General features: G+C 49.0%; 7 protein-coding genes across 9 annotated transcripts; 4 read left to right on the forward strand and 3 right to left on the reverse strand.

Annotated features, from left to right (window-relative positions):
- Nucleotides 1-8: 8 nt before the first annotated feature.
- On the reverse strand, nt 9-1593 carry LOC128256176 (COP9 signalosome complex subunit 4). The gene is made up of 2 exons (XM_052986313.1): nt 915-1593; nt 9-852 (listed from the first exon to the last, which is right to left on the reverse strand). Exons 1-2 carry the CDS (start codon nt 1500-1502, stop codon nt 202-204), a joined length of 1239 nt encoding a protein of 412 aa, XP_052842273.1. The 5' UTR covers nt 1503-1593; the 3' UTR covers nt 9-201.
- A 435-nt stretch (nt 1594-2028) lies between these two features.
- LOC128256308 (PX domain-containing protein kinase-like protein) lies at nt 2029-6026 on the forward strand. Its single transcript, XM_052986616.1, has 8 exons — nt 2029-2430; nt 2564-2849; nt 2907-3315; nt 3369-3550; nt 3609-3848; nt 3909-4216; nt 4342-4534; nt 4634-6026. The coding sequence occupies exons 1-8, from the start codon at nt 2329-2331 to the stop codon at nt 4855-4857; spliced, it is 1944 nt and encodes a 647-aa protein (XP_052842576.1). The 5' UTR covers nt 2029-2328; the 3' UTR covers nt 4858-6026.
- Nucleotides 6027-6056: 30 nt separating this feature from the next.
- On the forward strand, nt 6057-7440 carry LOC128256309 (dynein light chain Tctex-type 5-B). Of its 2 annotated transcripts, none has more exons than XM_052986617.1 (4): nt 6057-6278; nt 6797-6877; nt 6939-7138; nt 7205-7440. In XM_052986617.1, exons 1-4 carry the CDS (start codon nt 6153-6155, stop codon nt 7368-7370), a joined length of 573 nt encoding a protein of 190 aa, XP_052842577.1. In that variant the 5' UTR covers nt 6057-6152; the 3' UTR covers nt 7371-7440. The 2 variants fall into 2 exon arrangements, with proteins under 2 accessions (XP_052842577.1, XP_052842578.1); XM_052986618.1 differs by lacking the exon at nt 6057-6278 and adding an exon at nt 6290-6558.
- Nucleotides 7441-7585: 145 nt separating this feature from the next.
- On the reverse strand, nt 7586-11855 carry LOC128256307 (RNA-binding protein spenito). The gene is made up of 3 exons (XM_052986615.1): nt 11698-11855; nt 10893-11528; nt 7586-10829 (listed from the first exon to the last, which is right to left on the reverse strand). The coding sequence occupies exons 2-3, from the start codon at nt 11450-11452 to the stop codon at nt 8999-9001; spliced, it is 2391 nt and encodes a 796-aa protein (XP_052842575.1). The 5' UTR covers nt 11453-11528; nt 11698-11855; the 3' UTR covers nt 7586-8998.
- A 281-nt stretch (nt 11856-12136) lies between these two features.
- LOC128256162 (septin-2) lies at nt 12137-13802 on the forward strand. Its single transcript, XM_052986297.1, has one exon. The coding sequence runs from the start codon at nt 12344-12346 to the stop codon at nt 13613-13615; it is 1272 nt and encodes a 423-aa protein (XP_052842257.1). The 5' UTR covers nt 12137-12343; the 3' UTR covers nt 13616-13802.
- Nucleotides 13803-14592: 790 nt separating this feature from the next.
- LOC128256219 (zinc carboxypeptidase) lies at nt 14593-16418 on the forward strand. The gene is made up of 3 exons (XM_052986451.1): nt 14593-14606; nt 14683-15235; nt 15298-16418. The coding sequence occupies exons 1-3, from the start codon at nt 14593-14595 to the stop codon at nt 16288-16290; spliced, it is 1560 nt and encodes a 519-aa protein (XP_052842411.1). The 3' UTR covers nt 16291-16418.
- Nucleotides 16354-18187, reverse strand: LOC128256113 (methyltransferase-like protein 25B). 2 transcript variants are annotated; one of them, XM_052986208.1, is made up of 5 exons: nt 18043-18187; nt 17796-17996; nt 16901-17718; nt 16658-16848; nt 16354-16599 (listed from the first exon to the last, which is right to left on the reverse strand). In XM_052986208.1, exons 1-5 carry the CDS (start codon nt 18118-18120, stop codon nt 16514-16516), a joined length of 1374 nt encoding a protein of 457 aa, XP_052842168.1. In that variant the 5' UTR covers nt 18121-18187; the 3' UTR covers nt 16354-16513. The 2 variants fall into 2 exon arrangements, with proteins under 2 accessions (XP_052842168.1, XP_052842169.1); XM_052986209.1 differs by lacking the exon at nt 18043-18187 and having other exon boundaries at nt 17792-18033.
- Between the last annotated feature and the right edge of the window lie 259 nt (nt 18188-18446).

Here is an 18446-nt window from a genome sequence, read left to right on the forward strand (position 1 = left end):
ATGGTAAATTGTGTTTTTTTTACGTTTTCTTTACTTTTGTTTTTGGTTCCACAGGATCGATAATGTACATAATTTCATTTATTTTTATAAATTAGAAATGAAATCTATCGCAGACGCGGTTAATATCCGATTTGCTGCGCTCTTAATTGCCGACGTCTCTCATGAATATGAAGGTGAGTGAGGATTCGGTGAGAGCCGGGTTCAGTTCAGGTTATCTAGCCATTCTGGCTCGGCCACACTTATCTTCTCTATTATGGAATTCACTTGATAGCACAGCGACTGGATCTGTCTATCCCACTGCGGCAGTAGCTCGCGGTTCTCGAAGTGCACTATGCCCGAGATCTGGTCGATGTGTCCGTTCATGCGGCCCTCGGTGATCATCTGGGAGGCGATCTTCTCCGCCTTCACCGCGGGTATGTCCAGCAGAGCGCCCAGTTCCTCGAAGGTGATGTTGTTGTACAGCTTGCTAGCCGACAGCAGATTGTGCTCGAAGACAGCCCGATCGAGGATCGAAGAGCCGTCGGGCGTGGCAGCCTTTTGGTGGTCCTGCAGCAGGGCCTCGAACTCCTGCAGCTCGGAGCGCCGGATGATGCGCTCCAAGTACATCTTCTCCAGAATCCCGTAAGCCGGCAGATGCTGGCAGCGTTCGTCCTTAAACAAAGTGGCCAGCATGCGGGAGCGCTGCTGTCCGGCAGAGGCGAGTACTGTGCAGATGAGAGCCTTCTTCAGCGCCGTCATCCGCTCGCCTTGGTCCACGATCTTGCGGTAGGAGAGCTCGTTGTATCGCTGGGCGGCCTCGATAAACTTGCGCCGGTAGTCCAGCACACGAGCATAGCAGACTTTGTAGAGCACCTAAATTTGATGATTTTCCAAGGATATAATCGGGAAGAGTTTAACCACAAGATGGAATTCACCTGCAGCTCCTCTGAGTTGGTTTCAGCCTGCAGCAGCGAGGCACGGTTGATGAACAGCTCGGCCTGCACCGAATCGTTGTCTTCCAGGTAGAGCCGGGCGATCTTTAGGTAGGTGCCCAGTTTGCACTCCACGGAGTACTGCTTCTGGCCCGTCTCCAACGGAATGCCCACCAGCACCGTGGCCGCATCGCGCCACTGCTGGTTGCGCTCGTAGATGTTGGCCAGGTGGAACCGGATGCCGGCCACCTGCTCCTCGAACGAGATGACGCGCGGATTAACCTTCTCCAGGGTGAAGTGGGAGAGCTGCTTGGAGAGGTCGTCGGGCAGCTTGCTCAGCTCGCCGCCCACGTCGTTGAGGATCTGGCGCGAGATGACCAGGCTGACGTGCTCGTTCACAATCGCCTCCACAAAGAGCCGGAGGCCATCGATCAGCTCCTGGCCGGTGTTCGCCAGCACCGTCTTAAGCAGCTGGCGATACTTGTCCGCCTGGTCCTTGTGCGTGCCGGTGAAGTTGATCAGGCCCATCAGCTGGTTGCGCAGGACCGCCGTCGAGATGCCCTTGCCCGGATTTGCGTAGTTTGCGGCCATGTTCACTTGTATTCCCAATTACTTCGCACTAGCTAAGAACAACAACGCAAGCTCATCCCCGGTTATCGATAACTCGCGAATCCGGCCGCGGAAGTGCTGAGCGCTTAGCTCATTTCAAGCTATGTATGTCTGAACTTATGGTAACTGAGCTGCTGATGCTCCCATCATAAATTCTATGTTTTTCTACATGATAAGTATTTATGTTTCTTAAAAGATTGTGCTTGAACTCTATTTAGCAAATATTTATGAAAAGTTTTATTAAGTTAATATGACTATATAAAAGTTAGAATTTCGGATAGTCAATCTAGGTTGAGTATCACCAAATCACCAACCAGCGTTACTTAATAATTAAAGATACACAACATTCATTGTTTTTCAGTTCGATTTGTGCTAGCTAACACCACTTGATTGCAATTCCTGCTGTAAACTAGCTTTCCATATTTATTTAGCTACCAGAAATAAAGTTTTCAAAGCATTCATTTTCGGGACATTTCTGATTCAGTGCTGGCAAACGCCAAATGCAAAAGTACCCCACTTGCAGAATTGTGCAACACTTGGCTCTTAACGATTATATGTAAACAGTGAAAAAAGTATATTCAGGTGCAATTGGCCTGAAAAACTCAAACACAAATCGGAAGACACAATTCGCAAGTGTCAGATAATCCTGGTTTAATTGAAGAACTCGAGAACGCCTCGTGTGTGGGAACACCTACGCCAATCTGTGTCCAAAAGGGTGGAGACGGGACAAAGCCCACACACATACACACAATAATCGGGTGCAGCGCAGCTCGCTGAGTGAAGTGGAAAATGTATCCAAAGGAGTCCAATGGCCGTATTTGCGAGCAGATATGAACGGAAATTGCCAATTGACGACACCCATTCGCTGAGCTGCGAGATAACCGCTGTCCAGGAGGTTGCCGGACATACGGTAGGTGGTGTAACTCCATGGGTGGAGAGGGGAGGGGAAGGGGAGCTGATGACCCCAGTGAAAAATCAATAATTGTTGATGATTTCATGCAATCGGCGAGTGTGTGTACATATGTGTGCGTGTCTGCTTGCAGGAGTACCTGCTGCGCGTGTGGAGGGGCTGCAGCAACAAGGACTACTGGACCGTACTGCGCCGCTACAATGACTTCGACCGGCTGGACAAGTCTCTCCGCGTCTCCGGCATCGAGCTGCCGCTGCCTCGCAAGCGCATCTTTGGTAACATGCGTCCGGAGTTCGTAGCTGAACGGAAGCAAGCCCTGCAAGTGTACATAAACGCCGTACTAATGAATCCCATACTGGCCTCCTCGTTGCCAGCCAAGCGCTTCGTCGATCCCGAGAGTTACTCGCAATCCTTTCACGGTGGGTTCACTTCGGAACGCTTATAAACATTACATTAATACGTTTCACCTTTTGCAGATCATGCCGTGCAGAATGCCATGCTATGCCTGCGAAACGACACGACATGGTCGCTGGGCGGAAGTATGGGCGCCATAGGCTGGCGCCTCCGGAAGCACTACTTCAAGGTGACCACCAAGCCGCCGGAGAAGAGCCACAACAAGCAGTTGGTGAAGAGCGGCTCCCAAACGCATCAGAGCAAGCATTTTGCCGCCGGAAGCAGCAACGGCAGCGGTCACTCCATCGATGCGGGAACCTTGGAGCCCGGAGCCGAGGTGGTGGCCGAGTGGCTAGAGTACGGGCCGGACAAGTTTGTCGACGAGAAGGAAATCGGGGGCATAATGAAGAGCCTGATGGGGCTGCAGCATCCGCACATCGAGCCGGTGCTCCTGGCTGCCCACACCGAAAACGGCTGTCTCGTCATCAGAAAGTCAGTATTCAAAGATGCATTTCAAAGATTGTAACTAAGTTTGTGATCTATAGATTCCATAAGCACGGTACCCTGAAAGATGTTTTGTGCATGGCCGGAAATCCAAAGAATCCCTTCCTAAGCAAGTACGGCAATCCGAAGGGACGAACTGCCCTCTCGATGAAACAGGTGGCCACCTACGGCAAGCAAATCCTCGAGGCCCTCATATTTTTGCATTCCAAGGGCTACGCATATGGTAAGATACAACTTGTTTATCTAAAGACACTTCATTAATTTCTTGGCAAATTATACAGGTCACCTACATTCCGGAAACATAGTGATAGTGGACGATTGTGTTAAGCTACTGGACATCGAAAACTTTTTGCTGGGCGTACCCGCCTTCTACCGGCCATTTTTTATGCAGCACAGCAAGATCCATGCCATCGAGACCATTGATGTTTACTGTTTTGGCCACATTCTGTTTGAAATGGCCATGGGTTATCCGCTGCAGGAATCTGTTGTGCGCCAGATAACCGAATGTCCCGAGGCGTTAAGTGGGTGATTCGAAATACTCAAGCTTTGTGTTCGGCTCTAATCCATTTTTACCTTTGCAGAATGCCTGCTGGAGAGCATACTGTCCAAAGAAGCATGCAAGGCCGGCCTACCGACTCTGGAGCAATTACTGGGTCACAGGTTCTTCACACAATACGCTTCAACTGAGGGTGCTGGCGCCGCTGCCAGTGCAGAGAAGCCGTACTTTAAGCTATCCCTGAACGCCAAGGAGCTGCTTAAGCAGGCTGCCATCAAGAGCGAGAATCGCCTGCGAGACGAACAGAAGTCGGTGAAGAACCAAAAGCGCATTGTTCGCGTCCAGGAGCTGATGAGTTCCGAGGAAGAGAAACGCAAGTCCAAGCAGAAAGCAGTTAGTTTTCCAAAACCCAAAACCCAAATCCCCAACCGCTTCACGTAGTTCAATCTCACACAGCCCCTTAACGAACACTCTTTGGTTTCTCTTTTCCTTTTATTTAAACCGATGCTTACGTCTAGAAACTAGAGCACAAACAGTCGAAGCTAAAGCAGCAAGGTTCAATCCAAACGAACAATGGACGCTTGTCGCTTGTGGCTGCGACTGCAGCAGCAGCTTCCTCCAGCACCGCTGTGGTTGGCGGGTTATGTGGGGCCGACTCCTTCAACCGCTCCGACAGCACTCCCGAGGAGCCCACAATGGCCGGCATCAAATGTAGTTATCTAAACAACCAATCACAGCTTCCAATCAGTAGTTTGTTAGCTTCATCCTCTGAACTCATCCGACTCACATGCCATTCCGCTTTCCTTTCAGCCCCACCGCTTACTCCGGCGCCGCACTTGGGTGGCATATATCAGCAGGAAGTGCCGGCGTCACCCGGCGCACCGGTGGAACGGCAGTCTTCTACACCGAACATGCTGGCCGAGGATACGGAGGGCGGCGACGGCGAGGGCGACGAGCTGACCCGCTCCGCTCTGCTGGAGTCCATCTGCAAGTTCAATCGCGGATCGCTGCGCAAGGTGCGCTCCAACGACTAGCTGCGCTTCTGGGAGATGCAGAGATTTATAAACAAAACAATTTTTGGACCAAATGTGGCGTTATGAAATAACGGTGCCATCAAAAAAAAAAAAAATAACTCGAAACAAATCGAATTCCAAAAGCTACATTTTTAGAGGCATATTGAAAAACAAAAAGCAGATCGAAGACACCGCTGAGCATAGCATATAACCCAAAACAATCCAGCAATTACTATATGTACTAACGAAACCCACTGATTATAATTATTGCATCTTATACGTGTCCACTATACATTGCATACGGAATGTGTCTACTTACATATGCATATAGAAAATGAAACAAGTTACACGTCACACATTTGCGAGCAGACTTCCGGATCGCAACTAAAGCTTTACCTATGTGTCCACTACACGACTGAAACTAACTTTGGTACGAATATCTAAAATGAAAATGGAAACAAAAAAAAAAACCTAGAACAAGAATGAAACGACATACAGAGAAATTTAGTACTTTCCAATATTTACAAACATAAGTCTGCACCAAAATTTGCACGAGACGCGAGAAGCTATTCTTTTATAAGGCCCACTGGCCCATATAGTACATGGATGTTAGATGTCTAAGAAATTGTTCCTCGGTGTTGTGCTATCTCCACCAGTGCGTTTTAATCGCCAATTTTTAGTAGTTGTACTGCAGGTTTTGTAACTGACTTTGAGTTTTTGATTTTTATATATTTCGAAGAGCCACGAATGTTTTAAAAACACTCAACTGTTCGTTAAAGTCTACATCTATACATACTCGGAGTCCTGGACTCAAAATAGTTGTAGCAACAGACAAAGACAAGGAAATGTGGCCAAGAATCAATTCGCACTGTTATTGTTTTCTTTTTTATAGACAATTTATTAGGTGTGTATTTAATGGAAATCCAAATCCGAAATATGTGTCGAGTATATTTATATTTGAATATGTGTGTATATATATGTAATTGATGTTTTGTGGCCACAAGAGCAACCAGAACTAACGTAAATATCGTAACGTAAATTGGTGTGTGTGTGTGTGTATTATCGTCTACTAACTGTGTTTGATATACTTTAAACCGGAAACCGAACCAAAATGATAACACAAAATGCGAAACATATTCCCCCTACACATATTGCAAACCAAATAAAGTATAAACCAATTGTCGTTGTAAGCCCGCCTTTGATTTACTGTCGATCTAAGGGGGCCCTGTCATTTATTTTCCTGAGTTCCTTAAGGTTATAGTTTTGTGTTTGAGACTGGGAGCTCACGAAAAACTTGTAGTTAAAACACTGTGATCATGGGCGACTCACCGGAGGAGCGGCGGAGCAAGGAAGTGGCGCCCGAGGCTCCGGCCAAGGAGGCGGAAACTGGAAAGGGCAAAAAGGAGAAGAAGGAAAAGTCGGCCGAGGGCAGTCAAAAGCCGGTAAGTTAGTTTGCTAGTTTGGCTGACAAGTGGCGCATAATTTGGGCCCCGTATTGATTCAACAAACGCCACGAACTGCCACGAATTGCCACGGCGACAGGCCGTCAAAAGTAATCTGGCAGGGAATGGCTTAATGGCATAATCATTTGTGGTTTTATGGCTAACCGCGACGCACTCCACCCGACTACTGGATCCCATTAGTACACGTAAAATGGCAGCCGCTGCAGCAAAGAACTGGTCGGGTCTGGTGAATCTCTACCTGGGGCAGGAGCGCGCAAAGGTACACGATTGATTTTGCCATTATGGTGGCAATAGGTATTTGATGTCTTTTTAATGAATTGATATTGATGCTTGTAACGGAATGTGAACACGAGAATGTATGTGGTTCGTCTGAAAATTGGCCAAGTCACGCGAAGAATCTTGTGGGGATTCTAATCGGGGGTTTGGGATATATGTATGTAGTGTGTCTGCGGTTGAACTAACATGCATATTCGGTTTCCCATTTCATCACCATGCAGAGGCCAGCGAGCAGCCAGCGCGGATCGCTGACCAAGTCGCATTTGGGCGTTCCCCTGGGCATGGGTGCTCCAGCAGCCAAGGTGAGCCAAGTAGCATTAACTTCCAACCACCTGTGTATCTTAAGATCCGCACGTTTCATAGCCCACCATGCGGTTCATGCCCACCTATCGCCTGGAGTCGAAGAATCCCCTGAACAAGGAGCGCGTGGAGAACATCATCAAGGCGGTGATGAATCGGCACTATAACGATGAGTACATGTTCCATCCCAAGCATTCGCTGCACATGGCTGCCCAGGTCAGCGAGGAGATCAAGAATAGGATCAAGCTGGACAACTACGACAGGTGACTTGCCTTGGTTGCGCAGGATCCTGATACCTAACTAACCCGACTTTCCCCACCTTTCCCAAGATATCGCTACATTGTGCTGGTCACGGTGGGCGAGTTCCTGATGCAGGGCCTCTACTCCATGGTCAACTTCCTGTGGGATGCTGAAAAAGACGGATTTGTGACCTACAGCGTGGAGAGACCCTCGTACTTTGCGGTCTGCACCACCTTTTACCTGTACTACGATTGAAGCCCAGTATTCGTGACACTACTGGGCTCTCCTTCGAGTTGTTATTAAAATTGAAGTTATTGTTGCATAATCTTAACCTTCCTCCGTTGGTCTTCTGATTGATTCACTTTTTTCGGCACTTGGTTGCACTGTAACTCACATTTTTCAACACCAGATTTTTGAACACATTAGGATTCGATAGTTGACGTTTATTTAAAGAGCAGTATAATAGTTTAATATAATATTTTTTGAAGCATAAATTACTCGGACATCTGTCTAATGATGTGAATTAACTGCGTTTGATCGTGACTACTATCTCTTAGTGTACAGATTAACGATTGGATATATATATCTGTACGATATATATATAGATATATATTTATATAGGTAATATATTTGAGAACACACGCATACACAGCACATGCACTGGGCCAACTACTTGGATTTTCATCATATCTTAATTGATTTGGGCCCGTGGAATGACACTTGAACTCACAGAAACATAAATGTCGCATGAACGCATGTATAAATTATAAACAAAACACCATTCTGTTGAGAGCAGCCACAAGAAAACCAATGTAACAATTGCCAAACCCAATCAAACAGCAGAGACATTTTGGAGCAAATGCTACACGACGTTCTCTCTTCGGATGGAAGACGGATAAACAGATTCGGATTTGGTAGCCACTTTCACGCACCCACAGGCCAAAAAAACACCAATGAACCTCTGGGCGATCGGGGGGGCAACTGAAGCTCAGCCAGAGTTAAACACTTCGCACTGATTGCTGTTTTTACGGCGGAATCGCACTGCAAACAAACTCTGGAAACACTTGGTAACATTCGTTTTGGACTCATCAACTGGACAATCAGACCACTACTGGGTGCACTTTTTGTCGCACTGTATTTTCATCATCAACATAGTTCACAAACCAAAGACCAAAGCAAAAATCATCGGCGTAACACAAATCAAATAAAGGAAATCAATTTAAAAGAACACAAAAACTGTTTCATCAGGATTATTTCGCACTAGTTGTTGATCTTAAGCGGACACTCGAATTGAGTTGTTTTCTTTTTCTTTTGTTTGTTTTTTTTTTAGAAAATTTAAGGTGTTTTACTCGTGTTGTTTTCATTCTCAGTTGTACACTTTAACATAATAAAATTGGAAAAACTGTATGTATGCGTTTGGAGACAATATTGTTTGATTTGTTTCAAACTTTTTAGCACAATAATAAAAATATGTAATAACTTCACTGTCACTAACACATCGAGAACTTGAAATGAAACCATAAAGAGAGATCCTGTCTGCAAAAGAACGTTAATTAATGGGTAATTAATACGGGTCAGGGTCAGGGGTCATGAGGTGTGGATGATGTCTCCTCGGTTCTGCTCGTGTCTCTGTGTGTGTGTGCATCATATATATGTGTGTGTGTGTGTGCGTGCGGTGCTTGGAGGGTGCACATACACGACCCTTGCATGTATGTGACCCCCAGTTCGTCCTCCTCCTTTTAAGAGAGGGGCATCTAAGATACGACTACGGCTGCTACATTATAGTTAGGTGTGGCGGAGTCTTCCCTTGAGCACTGTGGCTAGTCATTACCTCCAGTTTGTCCAGCACTTGCCTCTCCTCCTCCGTCCGATTTCAATCCACTTTAGGCCGTGCCGCCGCGCACCACCACAATGACCAGGTGGTCCTCCTTCAGACCCTCCTCCGTGAGGCTGTGGCAGGTGCGCTTCAGCAGCTCCGTGGAGAAGTCGCAGGGTGGAAAAGCGTACAGCACGCCGGTGGCCTCGGTCTCCTTGTTCAGCAGCGAGATGACGCCAGCCGCCTCCTTCTGCTTCAGATAGGAGACCAGGTTCCTCAGGGGCCGCGTTTGCACGCTGGCATCGTCGCAATTGGTGTCATTCGTGGAGCCGGCCAGGCCCATAAATATAGCATGCGAGGATGAGGATGCAATCCGCTTCTGCACATCGTCCAACTTTGGCGGATCCAGGCGCAGTCGCTGGGTGATGCGAAGGTTGTGCTTGCCCTCCTCGTCGCGCATCAACGACTCTACAATGTCGGTATCTCCATCAGTCAGATGGAATTTCGCTGGGAACAGGGAGCTCTTGAGGATCAGCGCTCCGGTCCACACGGTGCTGCATTTGCGCGCCACATCCGGCACCGTACTGGCCGATCCAAGGGCATCGTTGCGACGAGTCGAGGTATCGGAATCAGATCCGGGAGAGCGAGCCCGCTTTAAAGGCGACCTCGAGCGCGAGCGTTCCACGCCAGGCTCCCGAGAGCTGGAGCGGGCTCCCCTTTCGTATGACTCTCCCGGTGGGCGTCGCCACTCGTCGTCCACTCCTCCGGGCGGCGGCACCGACGAAGAGGAACCGGCCAAGGAGCCGGGATGCGGCGGCCTGTGAACATCGTTGTGGTAGTGGTACATGCCTCGTCCTCTTCCGCGATAGCCACCTCTTCCACGGTAGCCACCTCTAGGAGGATACGGCGAGTAGCCACCTCGCGGTGCGTACGCCGCGGACTCCTCATAGTAGGGATCATACTCTGGACGCCTGTACTCCAGTGCACTTTCGTCATACGGCGGCTTTGAGCCCTTAAATGGAGCCGCAGGTGTGGCGCCCGGCAACTCTGCAAAGTCCGTGCGAAGACGGCGCTCAGGTCCACCCAGCGGGAACCCTCGCATTTCCTTTACCGCCGCCGTGGCCGCCTCCACCGTTTCGTATTGAATGTAGGCGTACGGCTCGCCCTTCTGGTACTCGATCTTCTTGATGGCGCCGAAGCGATCAAACTCTCGCTCTAACTGAGTGACCGAGGTCCAGGCACCCAAACCTCCGATCCACATGCGTGTGGCCGGAGTCACCTTGCCGTATCCAATCTTGCACTGGAACTTGCCGATGTACTGGCCGGACAGCTCGATCTTGGCCCGGTGTGCCATGTCCAGGTTCTGGTAGCGCACAAACGCGAACGCGTTGCCCGTGCCCGGCGGCGGGCGCTTGATGTCGATATCATCCACCACACCATACTTGCCGAAGATGCGACGCAACTCGTCGTCGGCGATGGTCACCTCCAGATTTCCCGCGAACAGGGTGCGCGTGGAGAGGGGATCATCCTCGGGCTGCACGTGGTGCAGGTAGTTGGGAAACTTGTCCTTCTTGCTCTCCGGCTTTTCGTAGGGGGCGTGCGGGCGTGGTGCCAACGGCCTCATTGGTGAGTACTGATGTGGAGGCGCGTGGCCATGGATGTGATGCGGATGGCCGCCGCGATGCAGAGGAGGTCCGCGTGGCGGATGGGGATAGTCGTGGTGCATGGGCCGGTAATCGCGTGGGTGCACTGCGTGCGGGTGCATATGGGGCGGACCGTAGCGGTCATAGGGATCAAGCGGGGGACGGCGGTGATCCAGCGGAACCCCTTGGCCCATTGGGGAGCGCGAGTAGTGGTAGCGCTCGTAGTCCGGCGGGGACATCGAGTGCCCGCGAGGTCTGCAAAGAAAAAATAAAGTGTAAGGCAAGGAAACCTATCGAAATTTGTATACAAAATCCCACCTATACTCTGGCCTGGTGGTGCTCTTGTACACCGGCTCAACAATAGCCATCTTGTCGTAGATGATGAGGCGCGGTTTGTGGTGCTTGGCCTCTCGCGCATCCTCAGGCGTTCGGAAGCAAACGTAGGCTACCCTCTCGTCCAGGTCGTGGGCCAGTCGCACACTGAAGTCGCCAAACTTCTTGTACTCGCGGTACAGCGTCTCCTCGATGAAATCGTCCGGCGCCTTTGGTGGCAAAGCGCTGACGCACAAAACCTTGTAGCCAGCCGGACGCTCCGCGGGCGGAGGGCCGCGCATGTACGGCTCCCGGTGCGGAGATCCGTAGCGGCCACGTGGACTGGGCGAGCGCTCCAGACGGCGTCGCATGCGCTCTGGCGACAGGCGCTCCGGAGAGTCGCCCGGCACCCCGCTGCCGTTGTCGTAGCCACGTCCCATGCTCCGCGAGTTGCGCGACAGGCTGCTCCTGGAGGCCGGACCCGGGGAGCGCGAGGCGCTGCGCTTCATGTTGTGGATTTTGATTGTGATTCGATCGGCTCCGGCTCCGTCTCGATGACTACTCATGGGCGGCTCTTCCGGTGCGCTTTTCCTCGGGTGCTGGTGCTGCCTGGGAAGCTTCTGGCAACTGGGGCTGGGAATTCTGCAAAGTATCCGAGATTGGCCTTGTGAAAGTACGTTGAGAAAAGCAAGCGGACAAGCGGCGGCCAAGTGAAAAGAAAATGGCGGCGCTCCAACGACAAAGAAAATCGCTCTTTGCAATTGAAATTCCCTAAAACTAAGGCTATTTTATATATTTTTGTTGCTCTTACCTCGCTAGCTCTTTTCTAAAGTTGACTGCAACGAACTTTTGCTAATAAATCGCGGATAATCCTGGGATTTTTAATTTTCTGCGGCTTTGCAAATTCTGTATGCGTCAAGACTGGAAGTGCGGCTATCGATAACCAGCCGACGTACTCGTCATTGCTGGCAGTGGCGATGTTATCGCTGAATTTCTGGCTATTTTTCAACTATTTTTATAGCTGATTTTTTTTAACTCAGAGTATTATTATTAGAGAGAAGAATTATTTTCAAATTTTGTAATACATAACAGCTGTAATCTAAGTTATATTAATGACCGTTTGCTTTTACTTTCCAATAGTATTTGGTTGGAAAAAAGTTTAGGAAGTACTCCGAGTATATGTTTTATTTATAGCTAAACTAGCTATTTTCTATCGAAATTCAAATTTTAATCGAGCAGCACTGCCTCGCGGTAAATCATTCAAATTTCTTAAGGCTTTAGGTAAAATAGATCACAGGTAGAAAACGGCCGAATAGAAGAAGATTATAAATAAATCCTCGTATGCCGGAAAACCCAAATGGGTGATTAGGAACCTTTCCGCACCTATCCGTGCCCAGAGTATAAAGGGCAGCGCCATCGCCGACCGGAACCATTGTTCCGCCAGAACCAAAAGCGAAATGGTGCATTTAGCGACTGAGAAGAAGACCCAGGAGGTGGCTGCGCCAAAAGCGCCCAGACAGCTCAAACTGGATGGCCACGTGGGATTCGACACTCTGCCCGATCAACTGGTCAACAAGAGCGTGCAGAATGGCTTCAGTTTCAATATCCTGTGTATCGGGGAGACGGCCCTCGGGAAATCCACGCTCATGGACACGCTCTTCAACACCAGCTTTGGGGCCACGCCCAGTCCGCACTGCCTGCCCAATGTGAAGCTGAGGGCGAACACCTACGAGCTGCAGGAGAGCAATGTCCGGCTGAAGCTTACCATTTGCGACACCATTGGATACGGTGATCAGGTGAATAAGGCCGACAGCTACAAGGCTCTGGTGGAGTACGTGGACAGCCAGTTCGAGGCGTATCTGCAGGAAGAGCTCAAGATCCAGCGCACGATGGCCAGTGCCCACGATGGTCGCGTCCACGCCTGCCTCTACTTCATCTGTCCCACTGGCCACGGACTGAAAGCCATGGACCTGGAGTGCATGAAGCAGCTGGACACGCGTGTGAACATCATACCCGTCATCGCCAAGGCGGACACCATCTCCAAGTCGGAGCTGGCTGGGTTCAAGGAGCGGATAATGAACGAACTGCGCCGGAACAAAGTGAGCATCTACCAGTTCCCAACGGACGACGAAACTGTGGCCGATACCAACATCTCCATGAATGGCCATCTGCCCTTTGCCGTTGTTGGCAGCACGGAGTTCGTGAAGGTGGCCGGAAAGCTGGTGCGTGCCCGCCAGTATCCCTGGGGAGCGGTGCACATCGAGAACGAGGCGCACTGCGACTTTGTGAAGCTGCGCGAGATGGTCATCCGCACGAACATGGAGGATCTGCGCGAGCTGACCCACTCTCGCCACTATGAGCTCTTCCGCCAGCGGCGACTGCAGCAGATGGGCTTCGTGGACGTGGACAGCAACAACCAGCCGGTGTCCTTTCAGCAGACCTTCGAGTCCAAGCGCTCCGACCACCTGGCCTGCCTCCAGGCCAAGGAGGAGGAAGTGCGTCAAATGTTCGTCCAGCGGGTGAAGCAGAAAGAGAACGAGCTGAAGGACAGCGAGAGGGATCTGCACATCAAGTTCGAGCGGTTGAAGCGGGAGCACCTGGATGAAAAGGCCCAACTGGAGGAGGCGCGTCGTCAGCTGGAGGAGGAGTGCCAAGAGCTGCAGAAGCGCAGGCTCCAACTGGCCAATGGTATGCACACACTTACCTTGGGCAGGGGCAAGAAGAAGTAGTTTGCTTAGCCTTAAGGCTTACGACATTTCGAACGACATCGATTTTTAAAACACCATCGATCCGATCGATTTTTATTCTTTTTCATTTTCTTCAATATTAATTTTACACACAAAATAAATCAAAGAAATAGATAATGTATTTCTTATTTATAAACTTAGATTTTAAAACTTGACGAATTTATAATGTTTCATTTGTGTATAAAATAAATTTGAAAATCGAAAAAATATTTTTTTCTTTCTACACTATGAAATCTTTGCACCTGCAAGACGAAAAGCTCCAAATATTTTTTCTTTTTGCTACTTATTCATACAAAAGCTACTCTTATTTTTTCTGACATGGGAAAATTGAACAAATTCTAAAATCAGCATTATTGGTTTGAGTTTGGAATTGCAATGTACTTAAAAATTGTATTACATTAAATTGGAGTTTTTTTTAATTTAATTTTTCGCGTGGCTGATTTGCTCTGCCAATTTTTAAGCATATTAATCGACTGGAGGACATTTAAGACAGTTATACTTTAAATTAAAAGAGAAAAATTAAAAAATTACCACAAGTAAATTTCTAAAAAATTCAAATATTTTGGTAAATGTTTAAATATAGTATATGTATATATTCATGGTTAACGTTTTTTTGAATATAAAATAATTTAAAATTAATCAACTCAATATCAGTCTGAATAAAACGTATACTTTTATAAAACAAACCATAATCATAAATTAACTATTTTTTTTTTTAAGATGAATATGTTTTCTTTATGAATTTCTTGTAATTTTTAAAGTAATTGTACCTAAACTATTTATGAGTTAGAAGTAAAATAGAAAAATGCATTGGGTATTAAATATGTTTTCCAAAAATTGCAACTTAATGGATTCCATGAAAACCAGTCTTAATACGTGTAATCTACCTGACTAGAATTACCTTGTAAAATAGCGAAATAGATCCCTTAACCGGAATCGTTTTATGACGGTCTTAAGACATGCGTTTGTGTCGGTGCAACATGCCTGCTGGATTGGAAACCCAAGTGACCAGTCGCCGCCCTGGATTACTGGATTAGCCCGCAAAACAGCTGTGATGTGACGAAAGCGAAACTTCTGGTTTTCCAACCGCCCCCGCCCGCCCTCGCCCTCCCTGTCGTTCCCATTCCGCTGGTAGCGATAGCTACCTCTCTGCTGCTCTCTTCGCCTCTCTTTCGGTCGCTCTCTGGCAAACAAAGTCGAAAAATAGAAAGAAAAGTAATAATAAATATGCTAAAACTGCGGATCGGGGCGCAATGTTTAGTCATTCAGATTGTAGCGATGGCAGCGAGCGGTACTGGTTCTAAACTGGAAAGCGGCACTTGCCCCGTGGCCAGGGGCTCCGGCTGCAGTGGCCAGGGAGCTGGAACTGGGGCTCCTCCTCCGGACCAGGCCCGCTACGACAACTACCGCATCTACAACGTGGAGTTCGAGAACGAGGAGCAGATAGCCCTGTTCCAGAAGCTGGAGGAGCAGAGCGACAGCCTCACCTTCATCGGCCATGCCCGCGAGATTGGCCAGAAGCTGTCCATTTTGGTGGCCGCTCATCGCGTGGCCGACATCGCCGATCTGCTCCAGACCTACAAGGTGAAGCATCGGGTGCTGGTGAGTTTGCTGTTCAAACATCTCAGATAAGTCGATTTCAAACAGAGAACACCTCCTTGTAGACCTACAATTTCCAGGAGAAGATCGACCGCAACATGGGCGAAGTCCAGCCGGAGGATATAGATGCCTCGCAGTTCGACTGGCAGCACTTCTTCCACCTGAAGACCATCTACGAGTGGCTGGACAAGATGGCGGAGAAGTATCCGGAGCGCGTCACCGTCCTGGACATGGGCACCAGCACTCAGGGCAACGCCATCAAGGGCATCAAGTTGAGCAGCAGTCCCGATAACAAGGCCATCTTCATAGAGAGTGGCATCCATGCCAGAGAGTGGATTGCTCCGGCAGCGGCCACGTACATCATCAACCAGCTGCTCACCTCCCAGGATCCCAGGGTGCAGAGATTGGCCCAGGATTACAACTGGATCGTCTTTCCCTGTGTGAATCCCGATGGCTACAAGTACACTTTCGAACACGACCGGATGTGGCGCAAGAATCGCCAGTTGTTCGGCACCTGCCGTGGCGTGGATCTGAACAGGAACTATCCGGACCACTGGAACACCACGGGATCGAGCAGCGATCCCACCCGCTACGATTTTGCCGGACCCTCCGCTGGCAGCGAACTGGAGACCCAGCGCCTGATCCAGTTCATACGCTCAAATGTGGCGAAGGAGCAGATCAAGACGTATATTGCCCTGCACTCCTACTCCCAGATGCTGATGTTCCCGTATGGCTACACCAAGGATCGGGTGTCCAACTACGACGACCTGCAGGAGTTCGGCAAGCGGGCATCGGAGGCCATCAAGGCGGAGAGCGGCCGGGATTATGTGAGTGGCAGTCTGTATGAGACCATCTACCCGTCGAGCGGCGGCAGCATGGACTGGGCGCATTCCGAGGCGGGCATACCGATTGCCTACACCTTCGAGCTGCGTGGCCCTCCGGATAGCGAGGACCTGTTCATCCTGCCCGACGTGGAGATCCAGCCCACGGCCAGCGAAGCCTTCACCGCCATTCGCACCATTGTGGAGGCGGCGGCCGACAAGGGTTACTACAAGTGAAGAGACCAGACTTTCCGGAACAAGCATTTTTTTCAACGTTCAACGATTTAGACAAACTTTAAGTGCATTTTTAATCAACTACACGATTTTATCTCTATCTGTAAAAAAATAAACTCATATAAAAGCAACATTAAGTTTAACCACAAAGCACTTAACGATAAGAATCAGACGGGGCATGTCACTTTTGCGGGATTTGTGGCCAGATTAGGGTAATTCTACCCTATCAGTACTGGGATTTCACGGCCCTAGTGATGTGGTTTCTGGGCGAGAGGCGCGGATCGAATATGGCCTCTATATGGACTTCACAGCCTGCAAGCAAGACGTCATTAATACGTGATTTGGCATCTGTTTGAAGGCGGATTAATACCATTTTCAGTGAGAAACAGGCAGCGATCATAGAGAATAATGCTCTCCACCAGCGGAGCCATCATTAGTCGGAGGGTGTAGAAGGAAACTATTCGCCGCCAGTTGGCCAGGTCCGTTTCCGTCTGCTGGTTACTCAGAACCCGGCTGTCAAGAGATTCAAAGCGAGTTCCCTGCACCGCTTTCCGGAAATATCTGCAGAACATGATAAGCAAAGAGATTTTTGTTGGGACAGCAAGCTACTTACTGGTGGAAAGTCATGCCGGGTGAGTACTTAACATTCCGTAGCGCACAGTGCCGTAGATCTGGAAATTGCTTGACGATGATGCGCTCGGTGGCGGCCCTCAGGGAGTGTATCCGGAGATGTTCGTAGTCCCCAGCCCGCAGGCGATCGTGGTACACCTCCAGGGCGTGGCAGGAGATCTCTCGGGCCTCGTAGCTCAACTGGGATTCGGGCTTATCTTGGAGGAACCTGCTAAGCGGGTAGCCATGCACTTGATCCCGGGGCTGCGTGCCCCGTGTGGTCATCTTCTGGTAGCAACAACCCACAAAGTTAAGGAACCTGGCCTGCGGGCAGCCGAGAAACATACGCATCAGTGTAGGTCCCAGATTGCCACACGGATGCAGGCCGATGATTCCAAAGCGAAAATGGTAGTCTTTCAGCTGAAGGGCAGCCCGGATGCTGGAGAGGAATAGCTCGGGCTGTGTGCCGCTCTCCAAACGCTGGGTGAGATGCACTGGTCGCTGGAAGTGGCTGGTCTCATCCGGTGGCAGGTGTTTCGCGGCCATGGACTCCAGTTTCAAATCGATTTCCCCCGCTTGCTTGTTGAGATCGGGCTGCATTTCAAAGCAGCAAACTCGCAGTCCATATCCGTAGCCCAGGATGCGTGCCAGGTGGCCCACGCCCGCTCCAAAGTCCACAACAAAGTCAACTGGTGACTGTCGATGGCTGAGGGCACAAATCTCCGCCATCCTGGCAATCTCATGCTGCTTTTTTGGTTTCACCCGCTTCAGGAACATGTGCTTTAGTTTGGGGTGATCCAGAAGTGGGCAGGGAAAGGAGTTCTAAGTGTAGAGTATCATATATGTACATATATCATATATCTGATTCTGGGATTAAATATCGACAGGATTTTACCAACTTCGGCTTTGTTCTTGGGTGCACGGCTGATGCAGAGTTTTTGCAACTCATGCTGCAGTTCCACTAGCTCCTCTGGCCATTTCACCTGGAGATCATGATTCTCGTCTACGAGCAGCTCTGCCAGATTCTCCAAGGGAATGTTTTCCAAGTCAGCCTGCCAGTTTTCAGGAAGTTTACTCCAATGGTCGTCCAGATAAAAATCCTAAAAATCCGCATTTAGTCATAATCTCAAATATGTTTCCACTTACCAAAACATAGGCATCCAACAACCACTCATATTTTTTAAGTAGCCCTAAGCTTTTCTTAAGTTTTTCTTTTACATCCATCGTTTGTTAAAAACAGCTAATGAACATACATCAAAACATTACATCAATTGGTACATCGCTTTTGAATTAGCGGAGCTTCTAACCACGGGTTCCGGTCTTCAATTATTCGATTAGTCGATAACACCTATTATAAGGTATCGACACAGCAGTTAAAGTTTTATTAAACAATAATGTTATTCTAAAATTAAGATATATAATATAATGCGCTGTTGGGGACATCCGACTTGTCGTCGAGTTATAGAATTTTAAAGATATCCGAATGCGACTTTCCTAAAAGTCTCTTATATTTTGTCCGTATTCAAGTATACTGCATGATTTAGTGTTAC

Source organism: Drosophila gunungcola (assembly GCF_025200985.1).
Source record: "Drosophila gunungcola strain Sukarami chromosome 2R unlocalized genomic scaffold, Dgunungcola_SK_2 000013F, whole genome shotgun sequence".
Lineage (NCBI taxonomy): Eukaryota > Metazoa > Arthropoda > Insecta > Diptera > Drosophilidae > Drosophila > Drosophila gunungcola.